Source organism: Morchella importuna (genome assembly GCF_003444635.1).
Source record: "Morchella importuna strain M04M26 chromosome Unknown Morimp01GS024, whole genome shotgun sequence".
NCBI lineage: Eukaryota > Fungi > Ascomycota > Pezizomycetes > Pezizales > Morchellaceae > Morchella > Morchella importuna.
This window is the reverse complement of record NW_025763421.1, coordinates 724,433-748,940: the sequence shown is the minus strand read 5'-3', so window position 1 is coordinate 748,940 and position 24,508 is coordinate 724,433. Positions and strand designations below refer to the sequence as shown.

The following is a 24,508-nucleotide window of genomic DNA, read 5'->3' as shown; positions in this document are numbered from 1 at the left end:
AAGCGGGACATGTGATACCGTGCGAATCACTGTTCAATGAAGCCTATGGCCTGGCCCGGTCAATATATCCGTAACCACCCCTGCCGTTCTTGACCGTAGTCTTGGCGTGTTTGGTCGGTGCACCGTGAATCCGTGATGCCGTTCCCGAGAGAGAGATAGTCTGGTCACCAGGGTTAGGTTTGGGGTTTGTTGGTTTCTCTATGTTTTGGGGACGCTCAAGAATCATTGGTTGGTTCACAAGTGCAAAAGGACCAAAAGTAATAGAATAGAATAATATGATTCATTTCACAGAGATTGCAACGTAGAAATTTAATGAAATAATTTTTTGTACAGATGCCCCAGAAATGTAAGTTCTAAAAGTACATACAATGACAAAGGAAATGACCCCCAAAAAAAGAGAATAACAAAGGGATAATGCGTAATAAAAGTTATCGGCTACGTAGTAAGTAACCAGTTATAGAAATACAGTCAATGTATCATGCAAGTCCACCACATTCATCACACCCCCCCCCACTTAATACCCTGAGGGAGATGCGACACCAGCAGAAGAAGCAGCAGCTGTGGTGGTAGGCGCAACGACGGCGGTGGTGCTAGATGTTGCGGTGCACTGGGTTGGCATGTCCATGTCAGATGGCTTCAAGGCCGAGACCGCTGTGCACCACTTTGCGGTCCTGTCCTCGGTGATATCGCCTGCATCGATGCACAACTCGATGTAGTTCTTGAAACCCTCGTAACCATCGGTAATGAGTCCTTCATAATGCTCGCGTTTGCATTGCTTGACCAAATACCATGGTGCAGCTTTGAATGTGAGGCTGGAAAAAGACATATTAGCATGGATATCCTAAAGCAGAATGGGGGCTAGAGACATACTTTACGGGAAGAACAAGTGCACGGATGGAGTTCATGGTGTCATTGCTGAAGGTAGCGGTCTCGGCTTCGGTGACCTCTGCAGCAGGCTTTCCAATGATAGTGCTCATCTCCTCATCAAGCCCACACCAGAGAGCGAATTTGTAGACCCATTTGAACATCAACATCGCCTTGGCTATTCAGTTTGTTAGCAAAAAAAATCCTACGCTTGCCGGGGAAAAAAGGTATACAAACTTCCTTGTCCAGGCCTTCCAGGGAAATGATTGATATTGTAGACAAAGTCGCCAGACTCAAACGCGATGAGCGATGCTAGCGCCGCCTTTGGACCCAGCGACCAAACTTTGTATGCCTTGAAGGCATTGTTAAGTTGCTCCGTTGCAACAGTGGCGTCTGTGCATTCATCAGGGAATGAAGCTTTGGTGCAATCCGCAGAGTTAGGAGCGATTGCGAGCACCTGCGCTTCGGTCAGGGCGCCGATCTTGGTGTTGGTTGAGAAGATCGTCGCCGTGACGCTGTTGACGGCGACCAAAGATACTAGGGAAGCGAACAAGACATTAGAGCTGGAGAAATACATTGCTGCTGTTGTGTGCGAGTATGTGTTGGGAAGCTGTAGTAGATACTGTGTTTTGACTGGTTGATGGGTTGAGTGTCGGTGCAGATGTTGGAGGGAAGTTGTAGTTTATGTAGTTTTTTGTAACTGTGTGAGAAGGAGGACCCTTGCGAAGCATCTGCTATGTACTTGTTATATAGCCACAGCATCTACAGCTTGAATGCGGTTGCCAACCCCCCGCCCCTCAAGTCCCCTGCCTACTAGGCCGAAACTGCACCCACAAAGGCACTATTCTATGTGACAGGCATACACCTACACACTTCTTTCCTCTAAACATGGATCCTTACTCACTAGCTACCTAATTGAATTGACACCCCACTCGACGCTGTGGGTTGTGGTGGTTGGCGGCGGTGGCTCTGTCAGCTAGAATAAACTGTTGTGAGTTAGCTGCGGGAGGGATCGATTGGACGAGAGTGCTTCTCGCGACCAGCTGGCACAAAACGTATGTACCCCTGAGAAAGGAAAAAAAAGATTAAACGCATGATGATGATACCTAAAGGAAGTTGTTGTTGTCAGTCAATACCCGTCTAATTTCTTTTCTTTTCTCACTTCGCCTACACAGCCGTTTTCCCTTCCTATTTTCTCACTGTGATGTCTCTTACTCCCTCTTTTGGAGTATATTCTAAGAACTGTCGAAAAACAGTAACGTTGGTGGCTAGTGCTTAGTTTCGATCGTGGCGCTGTCTAGCTTTCCACTTTGGGGCTGCAGGATAAATTTCTCTCTGCCAAGCCACCCACGATCTACCCCTCTCAGGGCTGAAGGAAAAGCGCTCAGGGTATATAAATAAAGTTACCCGATATTTTATTGGTTTTCGGTAAGGCGCGTGGGTTTGTAAGGGTCTTGCTTGTTTGTGCCTTTACATACAGATCATAGAGTGGATTAAATGGGGTAGGCGACGCAGCTGGGGAGGGGGGCGGTGTGCCACGCCCACCCACCCCAACTTGGCAATTTGAGAGTGAAAAATTCAGGAACAAGATACAATGCGGGTTTCACATATGGGGGACTGTTACAGGCAGGCGGCTCAAAGAAACAAGTTTCTGTCGATGCTACTGGTCGAGGCCCGTTTATCCTCAACCCTAACCTTTGGTAATAATCTGCGTAGCTGAAACGCTCGGCTCCGTTTGTCAAATTGCCAGGACCGCGGATCACAGAAGATCACTCGGTTGTTTTTATTGGGCTAGCTCACATGCTTGCCAAGGAGGAAGCCATCACAGAAATAAATGTGCAAAATACGGTTAGAAGGGTCAAGCAGGGTAATACCGAAAACGGATGTGCGTAGTACTAATGTGTAGCAAGCATGTCACCGCCCTACATGTGTATATTTGCGCGGTCAGCATCTTTATGACCGCTTTTCTTATGGGTGCCAGGAATTGTGACGGGTGAATAATTTGTTTTCATATCGATTGACAGTACATAGGATCCTTAGGCGAGACAAAGTCTCCTTTTGAACTAGATCTTACTGTGCATGAGCCGTTCTGACTAGAACCGAACGCGGAATGCATTATTCCTAGCAATTACCAATTTGACTTAGCCTCAAGTCCAGTTTAGACTCGTGCCGCAGAAAACCAGGACGATCAGGAATCTAAGATTTGTAAATGGATGTCCAGGCGAGCGAACCTACATCTTCAGAGAAAGAGACATCACAGATACTCGTGGGAGAGAAACTTGATGTCTCAAGACCACGTCTTTTCGGCCACGCTAAAAAGAAATTACCATCGAAGCTAAAATTCCGGGATATGCTAATGAGTCATGCACGCACTATCAATGTTTGCTCAAATAGCAATTTCCAAAGTTGTTCTAACAGCAACATGGCGCAGCGGAAGCGCGCCGGGCTCATAACCCGGAGGTCCCCCGATCGAAACGGGGTGTTGCTATCAAGTTCGAATCGCCTCCAGGCAGTTCATTTTTTTTATTTCTCATTGACATCTCCTTCTCTTACGAAAGGAAGACATATCTCCATTTCTATGTGTAACCCTGGAACCATGGGCTCGGGGAATTCACTGTAACGCGCGCTTCTTAGTTAGGCCCATTCTCTGGCGCCGCCCAGCCGGCAATCAATCACAATTTATCACCCGATCTTAAAAGTTGATGTCGTAGATTTAGGCTTAAACTAAATATTTGTCGCGCTTATCTAGAAATTTTACAGGCTCAATTGCCGTGCCCAAGCCGATTCGACATCACAAAAGAAAACTCACTCGCTGCAAGTCGTTCGTATCGGACGGATAAGACACTTGACTTAGTCTGTGGAGTAAGCCACGTGCATACAGCCACGTACAAGGCTCTGGGATTAAGTGAGTGAACGGATCCACACCAGTCAACACCCCATTTAGTTCACTCACTTAATGCCAGAGCCTTGTACGTAAAGAATAGCTTAAATTGTTCGACCACAGACCACAGTCGGGAGAGCGTTCATCACAAAATCGGCCATAGCTCACTGTGCTCTCCATCCCGTCTGACAGCCTTTTTTTCTTTTCTGCACGTCGTGACTTAAGCTTCCCACATACATAGATGCGTCTGCAACAGGCTTAGCTTAGGATATATCCACAGTGATATAGACTAGAGCATCGTGGCTGTAGTGGCTCTATATATAGCCCCCAGAGCCTGGTACCTACTCGAGAGCACTCAGCAGGCCCTGTACCTAAAGTTAGACCCTCTTTGCTGACAAAGCCTTATGTGGCCAGCACTCTCTCTCTGTCACGAGACCTCGACTGCTGCAAGAGGAAATGCAATTATGATAAATAAGTGTCGAAACGGTTTCATGATGAGCCTACATCCGAAACCCTTCCAAAAAAGCTTGATTTCCACGCGCGCGGCCTTATTGGATAGGGCAGCCTATATTTCTACCCCTCTCGGAGTCGCAATCAGGGGTACATATATTGTAGGCAGCAGCGATCAGGGGGGCGTGTGGCCAGTTAATTCTTCTTCTCGGGTCGTTATGATGGCGAAGAAATCTGCCACGCGCTTTCACACTACCAGCTTGTATGTACCTACTTTATTTTACCCGTCCGTTCCGGTCAAAGGTTTGTCCGTTTAGCTGTCTTTTCGGTGTTTCAAGAAGCGCCACGAAATCTCTTGAAATCCATGTGAATATAGAAGCAATTATGCATTTAAGGTTAGGGTTACCACAACGACCGGCGTTGTTTCCGGGGCAACGGTTTATCCTTTCCCGCTATATACCAAGACATGGCAAACATAGACGTCATACATCCAAGATGTGTAGGTATTTCGCAGCAAATTAAAGTGTAAAGCAAGCCCAAGTGGAATCGAGCCATGCTGCCGCCCCGCTACTAACTACTATTGTGTGTCGGTTGTGGATGCAGGTAATGATCCATTACACGGTTATTAGACAGGTATGAGGTCACCTGTAGTGGTATCAAAAATCATCTAAGACGGCCTTCGGAAATGTTTCACAGCCAGCGAGATATGAAATCCGCAGAGATTGATTTATAAACTGAGCATGTGTGGACAGAGAAGGATTTGATATTTATATAGCTCCCCGTGGGAATTAGAATGCGTCCTCACATCTTCAAACTCACAGTAGTTCGTCCAACAGTTGTGCCAAAAAACTTTACTTTGATCCATACCCATATCTTTAAAAACGCAATGGCTTCTTATACATCCTTAGACCCCTCAGCTTACCCCAATACCGGGCTCCTCGCATCGAAGCTCTTCGACGTCAGCGGCTTTAAAGCTGTCGTGACGGGTGGTGGAACGGGTATTGGGTTGATGATAACCCAGGCGCTGGTAGCCAACGGAGCGACAGTTTATATTTCCGGGCGTCGTAAGGAAGCATTGGATACGGTTGTAGAGAAGTATTCAGGCAAGGGTGGTCCACATGCTGGAAAGATTATTGCGTATGTTGTTCCTAGCGTAATTAGGATGAATATGAAGAAACTGATAGTGGTTAATATTTAGGGCGCCAGCGGATATTACGGATAAGGAAGATATCAAACGCCTTGCCCTCGAGATCAAGGAGAAGGAGCCAAACGGTATTCATCTCCTTGTTAACAATGCCGGCGTTGCAAAGGAGAAGGAAACCACTTCATATAAGACTGGAGAGCCAGACTTCTCCAATGCCGACTCCATCACCGAGCATCTGTGGAAAGCAACCCCGGAGTCATGGGCAGGTTAGTACTACCGCCCGATTTCTCTTCCAGGTGATCTTGAAATAACACAATTATTATATAGAAACCTTCGAGACAAATCTGACGGCCCAATTCTTCTGCTCGGTTGCATTCCTACCACTCTTGTCAAAAGGAACTGCAAACACATTAGGTTACTCAGCATCCATCATCAACATCACCTCCATCTCCGGTGTTCTTAAAGGAAGCAGCTCGGGACAGTTCGCATATGCCACTTCTAAAGCCGGTACCTAATCTCTTCCATCGGCATGGCGACGTCCAAGTGTTGACATTTATACAGGATTTATCCACCTGACACGGATGCTGGGAACCACATTCGCCGAGTGCAAGGTTCGTGTCAACTCCATCGCACCCGGCATCTTCCCAAGTGAGATGACAGCCGACAGCTCGGACGAGAATCAAAAGTCGGAGCTTAAGGGCATGGGAAAAAGTCTTCCTGCTAGTAAGTAAACCCCGGGTATTAGTATGTATTTCGAGTGATTGTTAATGATCCTTTTGTAGAGCGCACTGGAGGTGATGCTGATATGGTTGCTGCGGTATTATATCTTGCTGGCCCTGGAGGTGTCTTCCTTAACGGACAAGTGTTATATCCCGATGGAGGTATGTTACTTCATACTGTGTCCCCAGGATATCAAATACTAATTGCTGTTGTAGGAAACATCTTGACAAGCCCTTCATCAACTTAAATCCCCATGGGTGTTAGCATTTGCGTCTAATTTTAATTGTGATTAACGAATCCATGTACTTTTACTTGACGAAATTCAATTCTATGTTTGTTCAAAATAAAAAATCCGCTTAGTGGGGTATAAAATGAAGATAAAACCAACAACGCCTAAACATGCCAGAAATTTCGTTTCTTCGAGATGCGAAGAAGAACCAAATAACGGCCGCCCCCCCCCCCAAAAGTCGGCTCTCTAACGCCTAAAAAAACAACCAAAAACCAAAAAATAGCCCCACAAAACGTGCTACTGCCGTAAAAGAAGATCTGCCCACCTTTCAAATATCGTCTTCTCCTTCCCCCATTTTTGTTCCTCTATTCACTCCCCATCCGTTCCTCAGCACACTCTCAATCTCCTCCATCCTAAGACCTCTCGTCTCAGGATAAATCCTATAAACCGCCAGAAACCCGCCCCCACACACAAGTGCATAAACGACAAACAGCCCCTCAGCTCCGCCCCACATCCATTCTACAGCAGGAAGGAAAGTTGCCCCAACGACAAAGTTGAGCACCCAATTTGTAGCTGTAGCCATACCAGTTCCGAGCCCTCTGACACGCATAGGGAAGAACTCGGATTGTACGACCCACGGGATAGCACCGACACCGATTGCATAAGCTGCCACATACGTCATCATAAATATAATAAGTAGTGGGGTCCATATGGAAGGTGAAGGTTCTGAAGCAGTGGTGGTCAGAATTGGCAGATGGTGGAAAGCTATCGCACACAATAATAGCCCCACTATCATACCCGGGATCGACCAAAGTAAGATCCTTCTCCTCCCGATACGGTCAATCAATGTGAAGGCCAACGCAGTAAACACCAGATTTGTTCCAGCAACGACCATAGCAGTAGCGGTAGGGTTCTTGAACCCCACTAGGGAAAATATAGTGGCAGAGTAGTACATGAGAGAATTGAACCCGCAGGCCTGTTGAAGGCCTTGGAGCAAGCAACTTATTGCCAGAGCACGCCGATTGGCCCCAACTGCAAAGATCGCTCTGAGCTTGGCCATGAAGGGATCTTTTGACACAGTCTCAACACCCTGTTCGATACCACCGAGGACTTTCTCAACTGACGTTTCAGAGAGGTCGCCATAGACCTTCCGTACAACTCTTGCAGCTTCATCGCGACGAGAGTGCTGCACTAGCCACCGCGGCGTCTCTGGCATGAAAAACATAAACACGAACTGGAAGCATGCAGGGACACCACCGAGTCCAAGTATAAACCTCCAGCTAAGGTCTTGAGAGAGCGTTGGAGGGGAAAGGATGAGACCAACAGCATAAGCAATCAGCTGCCCGAACGTGATAAACAAAACATTAATAACGACCAGGCGACCTCGGTGGGATGGAGGGGATAGCTCGGAGATGTATCTGTTTTCGTTAGCAAATATCGAACAAGAGCCCGGCCATACATCGCAAACGGGGGGGCGATGGGTGCTCATGTAGGAAGATTTCCATCCGGTTTCACTCACAGCGGCACAATCAGACTTCCAACACCAACACCCAAGCCCACCACAGCCCGACCTATCACCATGCTGCCCACACTCCCGGCGAGAGCCTGCCATAGGGCACCAAGAATGAACAGAACATCTGCAACCCAGATGACCCCTCTCCGCCCAATGCGATCTGCCAGCAATCCAGCAAACAAGCCACCTACTAATGCACCGAGTGATGTGGAGGACGTTATCAGGGACTTATCCCACGTTGTTACAGGCTTCTCCGGCGTGGAGAGCGACGGGCCAAGGTGCAGTAGTGCAGCCGATATGGAAGCTGTATCATCTGCAGGACGTCAGTCTTGTCAGTTGCAGCGTCGTAGTCGAGATAGGGAGCCTTTGTATACTCACAGCCGAACAGCAGACCACTTATACCAGCTGTCAAGGTGAGGAGCCATATCCAGCCTGTCATAGCCCCATCTTCGGGACTGTCCACGTTTTCCGTGGGATCGGAAAGGACATCTGGATTCGCTATCAAAGGCTGGGTACTGAGTGACTGTGGGTCATCGTCGGTATCGAGGCGAGAATATTGAGACATCTTCAAGTGTGGAGCTATGGGGAAGCTATCGCATCCAGTTAGGTTCCCAGGACGGATATCCGATACGCTCTGTTTCGTTGCAGAGATTGGTTTAAGATCCGGTGGCTCCTTAGAGGAAGTAGATATAATGTAAAGTGATGAGAACGATTAGCACCTTTGTGAGCAGGAATGCTCCCAGGCGAGCGCACAGGATCCGGCGATGTTTTACATGGTGTTTCTCGGACCAAGGGGCTCCGCGGGGTTAGGGCTGTTGTCCAGGGTTAGGGTTATTCTGACCAATAGACGACCTCCTGGCCTAGCTACTCGGACACCACCCTCACTCCAGAAGTCACTTGAAACATTGATCTTCTCTTTTCTACACTAACTATCCGAGTGAGGGAGGTGTCCGGGTGGCCAGGGAAACAGTCTATATTATTATGATGGTCTGCTGATCTGCTAACCTTCACATGACGTTTTTTCCGCGCCTGGGCGTGATCACGTACGAATAGTAGAATTTGCATTCAATCCTTATAAAGAGACGGATCCCATTAAAGATAGTCCCAAAATATCCATATAATAAACATAGTAAACGGCAATGACCTTGCCAGTGGTAAAGAAGGAAAGATAGAAAAAAACGCCAGTAGAATCATTACCCCGCCCATTTTTACCATCCCCATCCATTTCGTACCCCATCCATTATCAATCATTACAGGTTTATCCGTAAATATATGCCAATCCATTGTAAGTTTCAATAATTCGCAATTGTCGTAAATGCTCGTGTGTCGTTAAGTGAACTTAAACTTAGGGTTCTTAAAACTAAACCCATTTTCAAGATCATCCATAGGACCGCTCTTTTCTCGAAGTCTAGGTGTAGGAATAGGTGGCAATTTATTCCAAAGCGTCATAAACATAGATTCACACCACGTACCAACGTCCTGGAAAGTCTGGCCTGTGAGTAATCTCGGAGTAGGTCTCGGAAGCTGGGACATCGGGAACGGGAAAACATACGCTGGAATATTTGAACATAGCCCATCCGGCGAGGACCATTACAAATAGTGAGAAACTCAAAACCACATACCACCACCACTTAACCGGACCAGTTTCCAATATATCCAAGTTCATACCAAACAAACTCTTAATTCAACTATTAGCTTTTATCTCCCAATAAGTGTTGCGGAGTATGATGCTTACAGCTACGAAAAGCAATGGTAGAAAAATAAACGTGATCCAGGTGAGGCGTTTCATGCTCTGAGCAGTTGTGGTGGATATACGTGCTTCGAAAATGGAAACCAAGTTAAATTCCTGTTACGAATTAGCCAAACCACATGACAATACTTCATAAAGGTGAGTTCTCACGAGTTCGATCATGTCCTTCGTCCTTTTCTCCAACTTCTTTATATTTTCTCTGCAGTCCTTCTTCATAGCATCTATCAATTCATCCAAATGTTTCGTCTCGTGATATATTGTATCCTTTTTCTCTTTGGGATCTTTCCCCTTTCTGTCCTTCTTCCTTTTCTTCTTCTTCTTCTTTTTCTCATGCTCGGGACAGTCGGAAGAAAAGATTGATGACGTTTCGCTCTGTGTACCGTCCCCAAGGGATTCCTCTGTTAATGTTGCTTTGTCTTCGAAGTGGTTGACTTCATCATAAAGCAGTCGCTTCTCGCGGAAATCTTTCACCAAAGCTTTGGCTTCTCTCACGTGCTGCTTATACAATGTTCTGAAATCCGACCATAGTTGCGCATCTCTTAAAAACGTTCGTATAAGACTTGTGGTTTTTCCTTCTTTAAGCAAGAGGTTTTTCCGCTGGGTGGTGGAAATTAGAATAAGTTTACAACACCAGTATATCGCTAAGGTATTTGATACATACGCTTTGTTTGAGGTGTTCCTCGGCTTTATGAAAGATATCCAGCCACTTTTGATGTAGATCTTCGATGAACAGAGTAAAGAAATCAACTCCATGCCTTGGCACACAGCCATACTCCAAAGTACTCCTGTAGTTCATGGAGCGGAATATCTGCTGGTCCCCAGATCCAGCCTTTCGCATGATCCATGAGATCTGTGTTTTCTGGATCTCAGTATGGAAGCACGATTCCTGTGGGGTTTCATCAGGTTCAAGTTGTGCCACTTCTGGAGGGATGTGAACGACAAAGTCAAATGCAACATAGCAGACCAATAGCGCTTTGAATTTTGATCAGCCATAAGATCACGACACTTGAGGTGGATGAGATAGAAACACACCTTTAGTATGGGCAGTTGTTGCGATATTTCCAATGTTTGGGATCCCAAGACCATAGTTCCGTGTAGGGCCGTGTAAGTCTTTCCTTGGGTTCACCAGCGCCCATATCCATTGCACATCAGCACCGCTGATTTCTGGGCGAACATTACCATGTAAAGCCAAATATTTCGACATGAAGTTCCAGGGATCAACGAGTCTTTTGCACCTTAGATCATCCCATTTGAGCCCATTTGCATTACTATTATAAAGTAGTTAGTATAGTTCTTTTCAATTATTTGTTGCCTGTAGTTTACTTACTAGAATTGTTTCAATGGTAGCAAATCCTCTGTCTCGATCCCAATTTTCGCATTGTCGATGTCAACCTTCTTGATATCGTTCGCACCGGACGTACCCTCGCTTATCATAATGATGTCGGTGTCACCTGCGTTCAATACTGCTTGCCAACTCTTTACACGCGATTCCCGAATATTATCACCCCTGCCAAGCATCACCTTCACCAAGTCCTCATACTTCTTCTCCAGCGCCAAATGCAATGGCCTCCGAGTTCTATTATCTTCAATCTCCATATCAGCGCCTGCGTCTAGCAGACTGATAAGAAGTTCCTTGCACCCATTCTCAGCAGCATAATGCAGCGGTGTCATTCCATCGTAATCCGCATGGTCGATAAATGCACCTAGTTTCACCAGCTCCTGCAACGTCTCACTACTCATCTTCAATGAGAACAGGCACGTTCTTCCCATAGAGTTTCTAGTGTTTATATTCACACCAGCGTCCAGCAGCATCCTCACAATCCTCAGTTGCCCAGCATTTACAGCAGCCTCCAGTGCTTCCGCTCCATACGATTCCGTTTTCGCCGCTCCCGTAGAAATCTCTGCTTCCAGGATGAGCCTTACAATTTCTTCATAGCCCCCTCCCGCTGCAGCCTGCAGTGCCGTTTTTCCGGAAAATTCTGATGTTGGAGCATCCGTGTCTGCACCGGCGTCGATCAATATTTTCACGATTCTCTCATGGCCGGCCTCTGCCGCAGCCTGTAGCGCAGTCCTCCCGGAAGAGTTTGCCGGCGGTGCATTTATATTCGCCCCCTTTCTTAAAAGCAGAGAAACTACACTTTCTCTTCCCTCCCCCGCAGCAGCCTGCAGCGCAGTTCTTCCAGAAAACTCGCAAGGTGGGGCATCGATGTTTGCATCAAATTCCAGTAAGATCTTGACAATGTTTTCATGCCCTGCCCCAGCTGCAGCCTGCAACGCTGTTCTACCATGGAAACTCGATGGATATGCATTGACGTACGCCTCCGCCCTGAGAAGCATCAGTACCACTTCGTCATGCCCGCCCTCCGCTGCAGCTTGTAAAGCTGTTCTCCCGGACGATTTGGATGGTGGGGCATCAACGTTTGCGCCGCAACTTAGCAGGATTTCGACTACATCCATGTGACCGCTTCCCGCTGCTGTCTGTAGGGCAGTTCTACCAAAATCTCCAGTTGGGAGAGCATCGATTTTCGCCCCAGCGCTTATAAGCCTTTTCACAATCCCACCATATCCCCTCTCCGCCGCAGCCTGCAACGCCGTCCTCCCAGAGTACTCAGCAGCAGGTGTAACCAAAGATGCCCCAGCATTCAACAGTAGCACCACCATGCCCTCATGGCCGTTCTCCGCCGCCGCCTGCAAAGCGGTCTTCCCGGATATTTCCGCGGCGTTGACATTTGTTCCTGACTCGAGGAGTTTCTTGACCAAACTCTCGTCACCGTCTCGAGCTGCATTTATCAGAGTCTCACGGGCCGCATCTGCTATGAATCTTCCGCTACCGTCCACAACCTCGGAAATATCTGAGACTGAAACTGTGAGGCTGTGTCGCTTGGGAGTTTCTGGGGGAGGGTGGAGCGAGGACAGGGCGTTCGCCCTCATGATGGGTGCTCCTGGAAACGACATTGCCGGTACACCTGCTCCTCCTGCTGATGGTTGTGGGTACGATGACATTTCCTACGGGGGGGTGGGATAAGGGGGGTGTACGTACTCTCTTGCTCGAGGGTACGCACGCTTTTACGGAATGGACAGCTAGATTCGAAGCCGTTCCGACTATCGGGGGGTGGCTGGGAGTCCTCCAAACTGTCTATACTCTAGACAGTATAACAATAATGATTCTGGGTACTGCGGTAGGTATGTGGGTGGTGATGCCGATTACTCAACTCCAACCTATCAGGTCTTAGGTGCCAGCTAGCTGAGCCGTCGTCCGTTAACCTCGTGGGATTAAAAAGGGTGCAGTTCTTCTTCCTGTTCTGCTTCTTCTTCTGGAAAACTGGTACAGATCAGAGAGAGATACACATACCCGTCGAGTTATTTTCCCAGCTGACGGTCCGTTGTTGGGAGAAAGAATCGGTCTGGTCCTGGAGAGCAGGATCTTTTCTTCTTTTCTTTTCTCCTATGTCTTAGCCTTCCAGGCTAGACGGGCGTCCTTTGCTATTAAGGAATTGGAAATTGAGGATTAGATTGAGGTCCTCAGTCTTTACTTTCCTCTCCCTCTCACCAGTGCGTCTTGCTTGTACCACTGAACCAGCCATACAAGGCTGAAATCGCCTCATAGAGTAAGGTAACGGAGCACGAGCACGGCATTGGGTCCAGTTGTCTTAAAGAGCAAAGAGCCGGGGGGGGGTGAAAAACGTATCCACTCGGCTCATCAGCCACCCACCAACCCAACCAGAGACGGCCACAACAATTTTTCATGACAGAACAATGGGATGCACCCACCGATCCCACATTTTGGACCAATTTTCCTCCCCACCCCGGCCGGCGGGGACGGGTTGGTTGCTGCTTCGCTGTCAGTTGAAATTTGTCTCAGCTGCAGGGACCACTCCTATTAGAGGGTACACCGTGCGCATTTCAACTTTAGAGCTAGGATCAGTGATGGCTCTCTACATAAGCCTCCTCCGGGGTGGTTGGGGTCTTGGTATGGATTACTAGAACGAGTATGGTATGCGAGTGCGAAAAAACCGAAAGAACAAAGGTCGGAAAGAATGATTCGACAGAACTTCGATGTTTTTTCAGCACATCTGCTCCATAAACCGGGTAAATTGCCCGCGATAGAGATCGGGTATGTAATGTATGCAGCACATAAAATGCCCACCTACTGCAGGTGTAGATAGAGTGACTCTCTCCCTTTATCAAGGGATGATATGACGTCTAGAAGACTGCCTATCTCTCCGTCTGCGGGGATGAAGGTTGCGGGGACCCTTGAAAGGTAGAGTACTCTAGAGCAGACTGAGCTGAAAGACACATGGATCCAGCAAAGGAAAAGCAAAGTCAAGGTTAACTGCCCACCACTCCAACAGCAGCGATGTTTCCGATTGTTAAACACATGCATGAGAAGGAACATATGTGTTTTCCCTGAGGAGACCGAATTAAAATCTTTGCTAAGTAAGCGTGCACGTCCTATGGGTGAGTTCGTAGGAGAGCCAATAGACAGTGCACCACAGGAGTATCTGTGCATGTGGGGTACTCTATCCAGAGTATGAAATGGTTGTGTATGATAGCTCACGTGCCGCGCGTAAGACGAGGAGATTAGGTCTCATATGGATGATAGATAATCGAAGTCGATTTTACAAAAGCCAGGTCTTCATGACCAGCCAATAATTATCGACGGGTGTAGTTGTCCATTCGAGCCCCAAGGTGCAGGGCAACTACATGTGCAAAGAAGCCCTGATAGGCATGTAGTCAGGTTACACTTTCTACTCGTGTCGGTGTGACATCCGAAACGATTAACTGTAGCTGAGTAATCGACCTCCTCCACAACCTCTCACTCGTTGGGCCCAAGCATTTGTCAGCCAGTGACAACAGCCAGCGAGCCATGCCTGCCTGTTTATCCTTTCCAATACCAGTACTTACAATAACCCAGTCGAAAGGTATCCAGCACAACTGGATCGTCCAACCTCATTGATTGAACCCAGAGATTTCTAGGAGATCCCATCCATGGTTGATCAATTGAGTCCACTGTATATATATATAAGAACAATCCCTTTGGTTCCCGAGGTGGATAATATCGAATGCCGCAAAGCACGACCCCAATATGCAATGTTTATCGTCTCGAGAGTAGCATCCATCGGTAGTGCCTATACCAAGGGTTTAGTTACGACGGGAGTCAATCCTATGCATAGTGACATCGTCCTCGACGACGACTACATGTAGCAACTAAGGGTTGGCTTGGTGTTACCACCGCAAAGACTGATTGATGACCTAGCTATAGTTAGATATAAGTACGTTTTAAACTGGCACCGTTTCAGACCTCAAGACTGGGAAATGGGCCATTGACATACAAATTTGGTTTTGATTAGACAATGATGGATCCATAACTGAAGTCCCCAACGAAACTACCTGTTATATTGTATGATCATATCAGCAGCAAAAGCAAGAAAAAGAAGTGGCCTGGAGCGGAATGCAAGAACGGGAAAGTAGGATGTGAATGCTGATGGTGAAGAGGGCCCTAACCAACCCCCTCCCCCCCCCCCCCTTTTCCCCTCCCCCACAATCATTTTCAAGTTACTTTTACCCCGCAGTTTTAACAGATGGCGTTACTAGAGCCCAGCAACAGCTTTGATTATGTCCTCAAATATCGGGACTATTTCGTCCCGGGAAGCAATCTCGGTCCAGAGCGCGAAGTCTACACACCTCTAATTGATACCGAAATATATCCAACTCTAAAATAATCAAAGAAAAAAACCTTCCGTTATCATGCAGAATGAACACATATGCGCAGCACCGTGGCCAAACCAAAAACCGGTACAAACTCTAAACTACCTATGGGGAGTAGAGATCTAAAGACGTAAAATTACAAATGCCCCACCTTTTGAACACCAAAAAAAAACAATCAGAATCTATGTAAAGTATATATATACAGACCTCATAATCACAACCGCCCCCGCGGGCCAAGATATGCCCCTCGCCGTATGGTGAAACCTCTCTCCGTTATTACTGCCGTTCGCGGCGCTGGCTCGCGCTCGGGCAGAGACCAATCTTCTAGGACCTCCCGTGGTTTTTCGGGGGGCTCGTCTGGCTTCTTGAAGGGCTGCCGGTGCAAAATCTCATAATCACTCAAGGGGTCTCTACTTAGAGACCGACGGAAGACTGGCCGCACCAGCTGGTTCTTCTCCCGCTGCTGTTTCTTCTGTTCATCTCTCTGCTGCTCCGGGTCGCACGTTGTACTTACCGGGCCCAGATATCCCTTCCCGGGAACATAGATCTGTCGAACTGTTTTATCTTGAGATATCCGGGCGCGATTTGGCACATCGTCTCGATACGCCCTGTCCTCCGCCATTTCCGTCCGATCTTTCGACATCCTATTTCCGCTCACACATTAGCCCAAACCTTTATCTCAGGAGCTGTGGATAACAAACCAATCAGTCCCCATCTCCAAGTGCGCTAGCTCTACCGCCACTTGTGCTGCTACTCGAGCATTGTGCATCAGCATCACCTTCTCCGCTGCTACCGTTCTGTCTCTATTATTAAATTGCCGGATTGTAGACACTATTTTCTCGACCACCTCCTTGTCCTTCTTACTGTGTTTCTTGCGTTCCTTGAAGTATTTATGAACACTCTTCTCGACTATTTCGAGGTTCAATTGGTTTTCGTACGGGATGGGATTGCACAGGAGCTGTCCCGTTTCGAGTCCCCATTGGTGACTTGTATCTATCACCCACTCATTAGCTGAGACTAGGATAAACTGAAGGGTATATGCTCACAGATCATCCTCGCGGCATCTTTTGCGTCCTTCAGCACCAACGGACTCTGAAGCACTCCCTCAGTACTATAATGTGCTGGGAGCTTGACCTCCATCGCCCCCCCTCCAAACGTAGCTACTGGCACACCCTTCGTTTCCAGGTACTCTATCGTCCCTTCCGCATCCATATAAACCTTTGGCCCCGAACATACCACTGCCACGTTCCTCCGGCCGAGCTCGTTAATATCAGCGGAGATGTCCATCAGTGTTGTCGCCGATCTATGGACACCCCCGATCGCGCCGGTTGCGAGGACCTTGATACCAATCATCGATGCAATCGTCAATGCCGCAGACACCGTAAGACCACCGCTACGTCGACCTGGCTGCAGTCCGCAAATCCTACAGTTAGCCCGCCACCGAAGAAACCGGAACGAAGCAACCATACCATCCCAAGCACATACGGCAACTCCCTCTGCGAGACCTTCATCGTAGCTCTACGCGCTATATCGTAATAGAGAGCTGGGTCCTCAACACCAACATGCACCCTCCCAGCCAACACCATCATCGTTGCCGGTATCGCGCCCATCTTCCTGATCTCCCGCTCCACCTTGGTCGCATATTCTGTGTTGTGTGGCTCTGGCAAGGCTAAAGAAGAAGAGAAAAAAACCTACTTGTCAGCACTCAATTCCCCGCGCAGACAAGAAAGGGCAAACCAACTAACCCCCCACCTCACCCGGGCAAGTGATGTTCGCCGACTCGAGTGCTACGACGGGCGCCCCACGCTGCAGCGCAGTTTGGATTTCGGGGGAGATCGTGATGAACTGGAAGGACTGTGGCAAGGATGAGAGCTTGTGCACGCTGCGGCGGTGATGGTGCGGGCATGATCTGAGTGTTGGTGGTAAGAGCACATGTCGCGTTACTGTCGTGAGAAGTTTGGTTGACGACATTTTCTGGGTGTATGAGGACCCTGTTTAATTTCCTATGGGTGGATTTTGGTGGGGTGAAACTTCTAGGGGAGGGCAGGGTAACAATGCATGCTAGTGGGGTGGATTAGGGCTTGGGGCATGGTGGGAAATGTGGATTTGAGTATACCTATTCCGTAGATGGAATGAATGCTTGTACAGAAAGATGCCCCCATTGTTGAGATGTTTCTTAATTATCGAAAAATTGATGGTATGAGCATCTCCGGGCTGTCAACGTAAGCCGAGTCCTAAGGATTCAATCCGAGTACGTCGATCGACTACCACATGCACAACGATTAATCCAACCCAACAAAGATTTCTTCAATTGATCAAGCGTTTCACTAATCTCCAACCAATTACTTATCGGCGGAGATTGGCCAGAAGGACTTTCAGTAGAGAAACCGGATCACTAAGCCCGAGACTTTCTTTTTGGCGGAGATTATTATGATACATGTACAGTGGGGTTTAATAGTTGCAACAAGTCTAAGTCGGAGGAGGCTGTTCAACTTCAAATCCAACCTTAGCTACTCTAGATCATCCGCATAGATATAAGCTAAATATAAACACAGGGAACATGTCCAGTAGATCTCGTCGTAAAATTTAAGCTTGACTCGTCTATCTTTCCTGCATGCACGTGCGCATTACTAGATCAGCAGTTCGGACAAGAGTAGTAAGAACCAATGATAATCTGTCAGGCAAGGGGGAGAGCCTAGTACTCCTGTTTTCCCCTCTCTCCTCTAAATACATGTAGTAGTGCATCAAAACCGTTCCTGTGTAGAGCAAAACGTTCTTCAGATCTAGATATTAGTAAGACTGCGCTTCTGAAATTGGGATCAGTTCTTGAATTTCAACTCAGTGCATAGTAATGTAATCTTCTAAAGCTCAATTATGATTATTAGAGATTCGTCTTCGTCCTGCTCAGTGGATATATCATCGCCAGCCAACAATTAAAGACTAAAAAGGAAAGAGAAAAAAAGAAGTTGGTTCACCGTATATACAAAATGGAAAGATGATTCTGTGTGAAGAAAAAGGTATTGCAGCCAACCAAGGAGGTTAATTGGAATACTTTGAGAGGTCCTACCCGGAGTCGAACCGGGATTACAAGAATCAGAATCTTGGGTGCTAACCATTACACTATAGAACCTTGTGTGACCGAGTCAATTTGACATCTATGAAGAATTTTCAAATTCTACATGTAATTGGTTAGTTCCATTTGCTAGTGGTGGTTAGCTTGGCCTTGGCATGGCTACAATTGTCGCTGTTCAGGACAGCGACAAGCAATTACAAGTCGGGGGCCTATCAAATAACAATACCTGAGTTAGGCAAACAGTTCTCGGCTGAGTTACGTACACACGTCCTAGCAGTTGTGAAATAAATTTTGTGAGATATCTACAGGTCAATGATAGAGGTTACGCAATCCCCAGAGTCAAAGAAATTAAAACCAACGCCGCACGCGTCATGAGCAGAGGCTAGAGTGTTTCTACATGGCCCATTCTCGCTACTGGTACCATTTTTTCTCTATCATCTCTTAAGATCATCTTTTATCATGGATACTAACTATATGTTGTAACACCACCCGTCAAGATTCAATTACCCAAATAACCAGTTATGTAGCTGTCCGGTCCCCGCTGCAGAATTGATTAAATTTCAATCTATTTGCCAGGCCAGACTAGACCAGATGGGACTACATGCGCGTGTAATCTAGAAGCCTACTCAAAGTACCTAGCTCGCCTGATTAACCTGGGAATATTTAAGATTGGACAATTTACGTGTCGTGGGATGACCTGGGCTGTCTTTTTTTGCCAAATGCTTCTTTCCCCATGCCCAGAGAATTAGAGCGCCGGAACCTGATACGGGACTGATACACCCCCACAATTCAGAAGTATCTTCGCCATCCCTTCCTTCCTGCCTGCGAGCTCTCGGGCCGTTTCAAAAAAAGCTTACCATGGCATCCCTCTCGGCCCTTGAAAGAAAGGAGATAAGATTATATGCATCACCGACTCCTTTACAGGATAGATACAACCATCCTGGGGCCTGGAGGATAAGATAGCTACATCACGTCCACAACCCTGACCCTCCAGCCACCTCCGTATTGTATCCCTTGAATTCGATTCTTTTCCTTTATAATTGTAGGTATAAGTATCTACCCATCTCCCTAGTATCCTGTATCTAATCCATGACCTCTCGCGCATCAGAAAAATAAAATGGGGAGGTACAATTAGGAGTACACGTCTTGAAATGCTAGTATCTGCTTTACATCGCAAATGCCTGTACGGATCCTTGATATTGTGAGTGCATAAAAAAAAAAGCTACGTTGAACTTTCTTATACACATAACCCTACCCTTATTATGTGCATCCATATCATTACCACGTGTTTTATGCAACCAAAAAGCTAAGGTTGCCTGCAAGCCTATCGACGTCAGCAATAAACGACGCCAGGGACGACCCATCACGACGCGGAATGAAAGGAGATGAGGAACTTGCATATCCCATGGTAACAAGCTGTCCCCCACTGAATTCCTCTATTTGTTTCCCGGGTTGAAGGTGTACGTCGGTAAACAAAATAACATTGCCATTGCCATTGCAAACAAACTACTTATATTCCATACCTGGCCATGGCCATGGCCATGCCGATACCGATACCCCATACCCATACCATCCACAACACAATTCCTCTCCGTGCACGTGTCAAAATATCATACCAGTGGATGGATCGGGAAGGCAGCATAATTTAAAAATAAGGGTGATGAAACGCGCGGCTCTTTACGCAAAACACCTTCCCCACAAATCAGGTCAATCACAACGCGGAAGTGAGCAGTCTTTTTTTCGTATGTGCAAATGAGTGAGTGATAATGCCTCTATTTTGTGCGTAATAACGCACTGACACTGATTTTGATATATATGATGTGTAAAAACAATAAGAACAGGGACCCCAAAAAAAACCAGACCAGCACCAATAGGGCGATGCAAATACAGGAAACAAACAAAAAATAAAGTACAAATAATACAATGTTCTTTCTTCGTCCTCAAACAAGCCCCCAATGAATACAGTAGGTAACGTGATACCGTGTTTTGAAGGGTATGAAATCTATAACTCGATTTGAATGAGGGAGAGAAGAAAAATAGAAGAGGAATAAATACTACAAATAGAGTACAACCTATGTCGTTCGGTCCGAACAGTAATACTTACAAAAGCTAGGTCATAAACCCAAGACAACCATCAGATCAAAACAATAAATTCCGCAAACTAACACCACCACCCAAGCTCATCGAGAACAGAGGTATCATAAGACACTAAAAATTTGAGTAAGATGACAAGGAAACCGGTCTATCCAAAATTCTTTTATATTTAGGCGAATGGGGCACGCTCGTGCTTCAATGCCCTCCTGGTGGCCTGCTTCTTGGAGCAGTCGAAAGCGCCACCCCATGGGCAAGAGCCAGAGGAAGTGTAGTCGTAGCAAGAGATGGATCCGTCGGTCTGAGACTTGTACCAGCATGGTGGGCAGGCAGTTCCGGTGCAAGGCTTGTCAGACATTCCTCCAAGGTATCCAGTGGCGGTAGAGCAGGCAGCAGCTTCGGCATCTTCGTCTTCGTCAACGTAGCTGGAATCATCGGAGTTGTCGTAGGTTGGTCCTAGAATGAGATGTTAGTACATTGAATAAGATAAATTGGAGTATATGGGCAGAACTTACCAACGAAGTCAGAGTCGACGATCTCAATATCGAAGCAGGTGGACCAAGAGTTAGCCCATCTGCCGTCATAACCGGTCTTCTCGTTAAGAGCACCGAAGCCAGAATCCCAGGCCCAAACCCAGACCATAGAGTGTCTTCCGGCCTCAATGTCCTTCGGGAGTGTCAAATCGAAGTAGTTGGCCTTCTCGTTCATGGTGTTTCCAGTGATGAGAGTAACGGCATCAGCGCTGAAGTTGGCCTGAGCACCCGGGAGCCAGTTGGCCTCAGTGAGGTCGGACTTGTATTTGAGCTCGGTTTCCTTCTGACCAGCCCAATAGACACGGACGAGACCGGGGTCACGGTGGTTGGGGGAACCGATGTCCCAGCGTGAGTGACCGTTACCCCAGTGACGCATGCGAAGAGTCTGGCCAGGCACAGCGGTGGTCATAGGGTACTCTGAAGGGTATGTTGCTGAGTCCTGGCTCCCGGGACGGCAAGCAAGGCCCTCGGTGTTGCTGGCGTTGTTCAAGTTCCATGCGTAGAATGAAGACTCCTTGATCCAGTCGTAATCGTAGATCTTGTTACGCGGGAAACCATTGCAAGTTCTCACTCTACAGAGAATAGAATATCGTCAGTAAGGTATTCATCATTCCAAGAAATTGCTTGTGAAAAAAAGAAAGAAAGAAATTGTTATTATGTAAGGGGTAGATGAATACTTACGGGTCAAGGTTGGGGTTGGCAATGCACTCGTCGTAGTTGGTGACATTGGTGTCAACACAGGCGAGCCATGAGTGAGCGGCGGCGGATCCAGCCATGAGCGCGGAGGCGAAAAGAGAGGTTGCTTGGAACTTCATGTTGATGATTGTTTAATTATTGTGCTGGTTCGAATTAATTGACTAATTGAGGATGTTAAAAGCTGCAAAAGAGTGTGCAGAAATCAATTCTCAAGAGAGTGTGAGTAACGACGAAAAGAATGAATGTCAAACACAAGTGAGTGAGTGAATGTGTTGGTGGGAGAAGGATGAGAGTGAGATCTGTAGGGAAGGAAGTCCCTTGGTTCTTGTAGTCAGAAAGGTTGAGGAGGGAGAAGGGGAAAAGAGAGGAAAGGGACTAGGGCAATGGGAGATATGCCGAGAAAGCGTGTGTGTGTATGGAAAGGGGAGGGATGTGATGGGTGGGAAAAGAGAGGACGGTGCGGCAATCCCAGTCTCGGGTTCCTTGGATATGCAACTGCAGCATCCTTCCCACTCCAGGCTGCTAATGATGCACAGGGCCTGGCAGTCTGGGAGCTTTCTGCAGTTCTGCTGTGACTTGCTTGCTGCCTTCACAGTCCCTATTTTCTGCCCCTCTCCCATAATGGTTACCAAATGCTGTACCTTTGTGCTTTGTGCCCTGGCGGTGCTTTGATAGGCATCCACCCTCGTTCCCCCCCCCCCCCCTCCCCTCCTTGACCCCAGTAGGTTGTCAATCCCTGAATACGGACGTTTCAGCCATTCATTGGGTTATTTCCATTTCAGGGGAGGCTCTATCTGGATGCAAATGTTTCCTCCGATTGTCGCCCACTCACAGCATGCGCTTAACCTGCGTTTCCTATTAACGGTTTGTTCGTAGTCAATGGATCCCATTCCCCTTTAGGAATCCTTCTTTCTCAACTCTATACCTCATTTCACTTCCCCACCCACTATTTTCTCGTCCTCCTCCGCTCAAGATTCAAGAGAAGCGTCACGTCTCTCTAATCTCGTTTCATATCAACCCTTATACCCGCCGTTACGGGTGATCCGGCACTCGGTTGCTGCCTCGACCACTAAGCTAGAGCATGATGTAGCTTTTTTAATTCTGTCTGCCCTGTGCGAACAGCCTGTCTCCTCATCTCTCAGCTGTCACGACGGTTTATAACATTAGCGTATAATTGGTCAATGGGGGTCTCCGTTAATACCATCTATCGTAATTTACATAGCATCATCGTCTGCAGCCCAGTCAGGCAATCAGATAGCCTGCTGTAGATGTTTAGCTGTTGTTGTGGGGGGACCCCATCACATGCGGCTGTCGAGTGTACCTGAGTGGCACAGTGGCACAGTGGCACAGTCGGGGATTTGATTTTCTTCCTTCTCTTTTCTCTCCTCAGCCAAAAGCCTCGCCGTTCCTGCATCTCGGTTGCTCCCTGCCCCTGTTGCGTTCGTTGCCCCTGAACCTTACCACTCTCTGTCAACTGGTTGACTTTTGGGTGGCAACCTATTCGGTACGCTAGACCGTTGCTGGCCTGTTTCCATCTCTCAACTCTGTTCGGTTGTCCCGTCTCTCGCTCTCTCCGTCGCACTCACTTTCTCTCTCTATGTACTGCGGACCTTTCCCATACCCATGAATCTATGTGACCACCATACTCTACTCTACATGCATGCTCTACATACACGAACAAGCCAAAACAAAGCACACGGCTCGGCTCTTTTGTGAATACAGCTATGCAAATACATACATGGACCTTATGTATGCTGTGTGCTTTTCTGCAATCCTGTAACAGCATATTTTAATTTTTTTTTTTTCTCCATCAGTATACTTATTTGATGTTTTGTTTGATCTCGGACCGGATTCGACGGTTACGGCCTTGACTGCTGCTTCCCAGCAGTCGCTTCTCCGGAAAAAAAATGGAATTTTGATTCATCCTGTTTGTGTTTGATTTTGTTCTCTATATCCATTGGCTGCTGCTCGTTTATTGCCGTTGGTGATCTTTAAAAACAAGGCGAGATTTCGTACCTGACTTGGACTGCTCCGTGCTGGCTGGATGGCTTGTCTGGTCTCGATCTACGGACAGGCACGTTACAAGATCCAAGTGCAAATGGCGGGCTTGGCCACCGCAGCCTCCTTCTTCTCTGCCTGGTGAATGGGCGAATGAATAGAAAGAAAGTCAAAAAGCAAAGAGAGAGAGAAAATCACCCTTGGCACAATCTCTTCAAAATAGAGCTTGTTAACTTCTAGAGGGTTCGTCCAACCGTCGAGAATTCCATCCCATCTCACGTCCCCAGCCTTTCTATCCTTTCCTAGACTAAATCATATTATTCCTAGCTAGTCCAAATCAACTTCACCCCCAGACTTTCAACTTCCCTCACTCAGCCCGAGTCAGCCGGCAATCCACTCCCGTCACCCTGGATTATTAACCCCCCCGGGTCTTCCCCCCCCCCCCCCACCTATCACCCCCGACAAGGGCGTTTGGTGGGTTGATGAACCTAGGCCAGATGAAATATATTAGCCCAACGTGGCCACGCGTCCGCTCTCCTTCTCGGTTCATAGGGCAGCTTCGTCTTCTTAATCTTTGTCTCTATGGACCATCTCATCTCCCTCCCCCTACCATAGTCAAACTAACGTGATTATCAGCAAAGAAGCTTTTCAAGATCCCACATCAATGTTGAATGAGGAAAGGAAAGAAATCAAAACTAAGACCTCGGATCGATGGCCTTGCGAGTCTTGCTTGTCCTTCCCCTCATTCAATCGGTTAGCCCCTACACATACCTGTAGATATGTAGGTACGCAAGGCAAATCTCCCAGGGAATAATACTATGTGTGCAACTCAATCCGAGTAGCCGTAGGGTGAATTC

At 47.4% G+C, this 24,508-nt stretch overlaps 6 protein-coding genes across 6 annotated transcripts; 1 reads left to right on the top strand and 5 right to left on the bottom strand.

Annotated features, from left to right (window-relative positions):
- Nucleotides 1-514: 514 nt before the first annotated feature.
- Nucleotides 515-1,441, bottom strand: LAJ45_07620 (uncharacterized protein; the record flags this gene model as incomplete). Its single annotated transcript, XM_046117176.1, has 3 exons — nucleotides 515-812; nucleotides 871-1,042; nucleotides 1,102-1,441. 3 exons carry the CDS (start codon nucleotides 1,439-1,441, stop codon nucleotides 515-517), a joined length of 810 nt encoding a protein of 269 aa, XP_045969821.1.
- A 3,640-nt stretch (nucleotides 1,442-5,081) lies between these two features.
- On the top strand, nucleotides 5,082-6,070 carry LAJ45_07619 (uncharacterized protein; the record flags this gene model as incomplete). The annotated part of the gene is made up of 4 exons (XM_046117175.1): nucleotides 5,082-5,332; nucleotides 5,394-5,605; nucleotides 5,667-5,846; nucleotides 5,901-6,070. 4 exons carry the CDS (start codon nucleotides 5,082-5,084, stop codon nucleotides 6,068-6,070), a joined length of 813 nt encoding a protein of 270 aa, XP_045969820.1.
- A 181-nt stretch (nucleotides 6,071-6,251) lies between these two features.
- On the bottom strand, nucleotides 6,252-8,366 carry LAJ45_07618 (uncharacterized protein; the record flags this gene model as incomplete). Its single annotated transcript, XM_046117174.1, has 5 exons — nucleotides 6,252-6,301; nucleotides 6,614-6,653; nucleotides 6,761-7,706; nucleotides 7,808-8,114; nucleotides 8,180-8,366. 5 exons carry the CDS (start codon nucleotides 8,364-8,366, stop codon nucleotides 6,252-6,254), a joined length of 1,530 nt encoding a protein of 509 aa, XP_045969819.1.
- Nucleotides 8,367-9,130: 764 nt separating this feature from the next.
- Nucleotides 9,131-13,333, bottom strand: LAJ45_07617 (uncharacterized protein; the record flags this gene model as incomplete). The annotated part of the gene is made up of 9 exons (XM_046117173.1): nucleotides 9,131-9,280; nucleotides 9,354-9,479; nucleotides 9,537-9,647; nucleotides 9,702-10,148; nucleotides 10,213-10,523; nucleotides 10,584-10,819; nucleotides 10,879-12,529; nucleotides 12,592-12,683; nucleotides 13,323-13,333. The coding sequence occupies 9 exons, from the start codon at nucleotides 13,331-13,333 to the stop codon at nucleotides 9,131-9,133; spliced, it is 3,135 nt and encodes a 1,044-aa protein (XP_045969818.1).
- A 2,141-nt stretch (nucleotides 13,334-15,474) lies between these two features.
- Nucleotides 15,475-17,231, bottom strand: LAJ45_07616 (uncharacterized protein; the record flags this gene model as incomplete). Its single annotated transcript, XM_046117172.1, has 6 exons — nucleotides 15,475-15,723; nucleotides 15,775-15,904; nucleotides 15,962-16,253; nucleotides 16,307-16,667; nucleotides 16,730-16,929; nucleotides 17,006-17,231. 6 exons carry the CDS (start codon nucleotides 17,229-17,231, stop codon nucleotides 15,475-15,477), a joined length of 1,458 nt encoding a protein of 485 aa, XP_045969817.1.
- Nucleotides 17,232-20,596: 3,365 nt separating this feature from the next.
- LAJ45_07615 (uncharacterized protein) lies at nucleotides 20,597-21,772 on the bottom strand (the record flags this gene model as incomplete). Its single annotated transcript, XM_046117171.1, has 3 exons — nucleotides 20,597-20,880; nucleotides 20,940-21,529; nucleotides 21,639-21,772. 3 exons carry the CDS (start codon nucleotides 21,770-21,772, stop codon nucleotides 20,597-20,599), a joined length of 1,008 nt encoding a protein of 335 aa, XP_045969816.1.
- Nucleotides 21,773-24,508: the final 2,736 nt, after the last annotated feature.